The sequence below is a fragment of the Formica exsecta genome, unplaced genomic scaffold (assembly GCF_003651465.1).
Source record: "Formica exsecta isolate Colony F162 unplaced genomic scaffold, ASM365146v1 scaffold72, whole genome shotgun sequence".
NCBI lineage: Eukaryota > Metazoa > Arthropoda > Insecta > Hymenoptera > Formicidae > Formica > Formica exsecta.
The window spans coordinates 2,951,960-2,952,865 of NW_021853485.1; the positions used below are offsets into that span (position 1 = coordinate 2,951,960).

The 906-nt window shown below is 32.7% G+C and overlaps 1 protein-coding gene across 1 annotated transcript in view; it reads left to right on the top strand.

Annotated features, from left to right (window-relative positions):
- The first annotated feature begins 279 nt into the window (after positions 1–279).
- The window catches only part of LOC115243504 (ankyrin repeat and MYND domain-containing protein 2), a 3,624-nt gene continuing 2,997 nt past the window's right edge, over positions 280–906 (top strand). The window contains exons 1-2 of the mRNA XM_029820579.1: positions 280–601; positions 842–906. The exon at positions 842–906 is cut by the window's right edge and continues 5 nt beyond it. Coding sequence (XP_029676439.1) covers positions 401–601; positions 842–906 — 266 coding nt within the window. The 5' untranslated portion in view covers positions 280–400. The remainder of the gene's footprint in view (positions 602–841) is intronic.

The window sequence follows — 906 nt, forward strand, 5'->3', positions numbered from 1 at the left end:
TGTTTAATAATTATCAGTTTTATCTTTAGACTGATATAAAAGTAAATTTTTGAATATCTGTCAAATATGATAAAATATTTAAATCTTTTCTTAGCATTTAATTTCAAACATCACGCGTCCATTATTTGCGCATCTTTCTTTATATTTTGCAATTTATGAAATCGTGTTTGACTTTATAGTTATCTACGGCTGATAACACTTGTGTCTTTCTTTTATGGCGGGATAAAATTTTTTATTGATAGCAGAATTATGATTTCAATGGAGATTTGAAAATCGCATAATATTTGCTATCATTAAAAAAAACATTTTCTACAATCCTACAAATTGAATTGGTCGATAAATATCCTGCTAATCAATTCTAATAAGCTTCATATTTGTCCACACGTTATTCGACAACAACATGGCGCCTGCTACGGAAGGTCTCACGGATTTGCAGAAGGAAATTTTTACAAAAATCAGCCACAATGAAGTGAGCGAACTGAAAGCATTATTGGCACAGAACAAAATCAAGATAGATTTTGTGGATGAGAATGGCATGAGCCCGCTCCAACATGCCTGTTATAAGGGAAACAAGGAAATTGTGCAGATGCTCCTGGATCAGGTAGGTTATGTCTTGATTGTATTGATAATGTCTTGTGTCAATAAAGATACATTCGCGATGCGTAATAATTTACTATTATGCATTAAAATATATTCTAACGATATCTACATGATTTTTTCTCGATGGTTCTGTTTTATTTGAACTTGCCGAAATTAAATTTAATTCCACGCGTGTTCACATGGAGGAGGGAGGGGACATTGTTCAAAAAATAATATGACAAAATGTAACAATTATTTATAGGGTGCAAATGTGAATGCCTGTCAACACGAACATGCGTACACCGCTCTTCATTTTGCTGCTTTAAG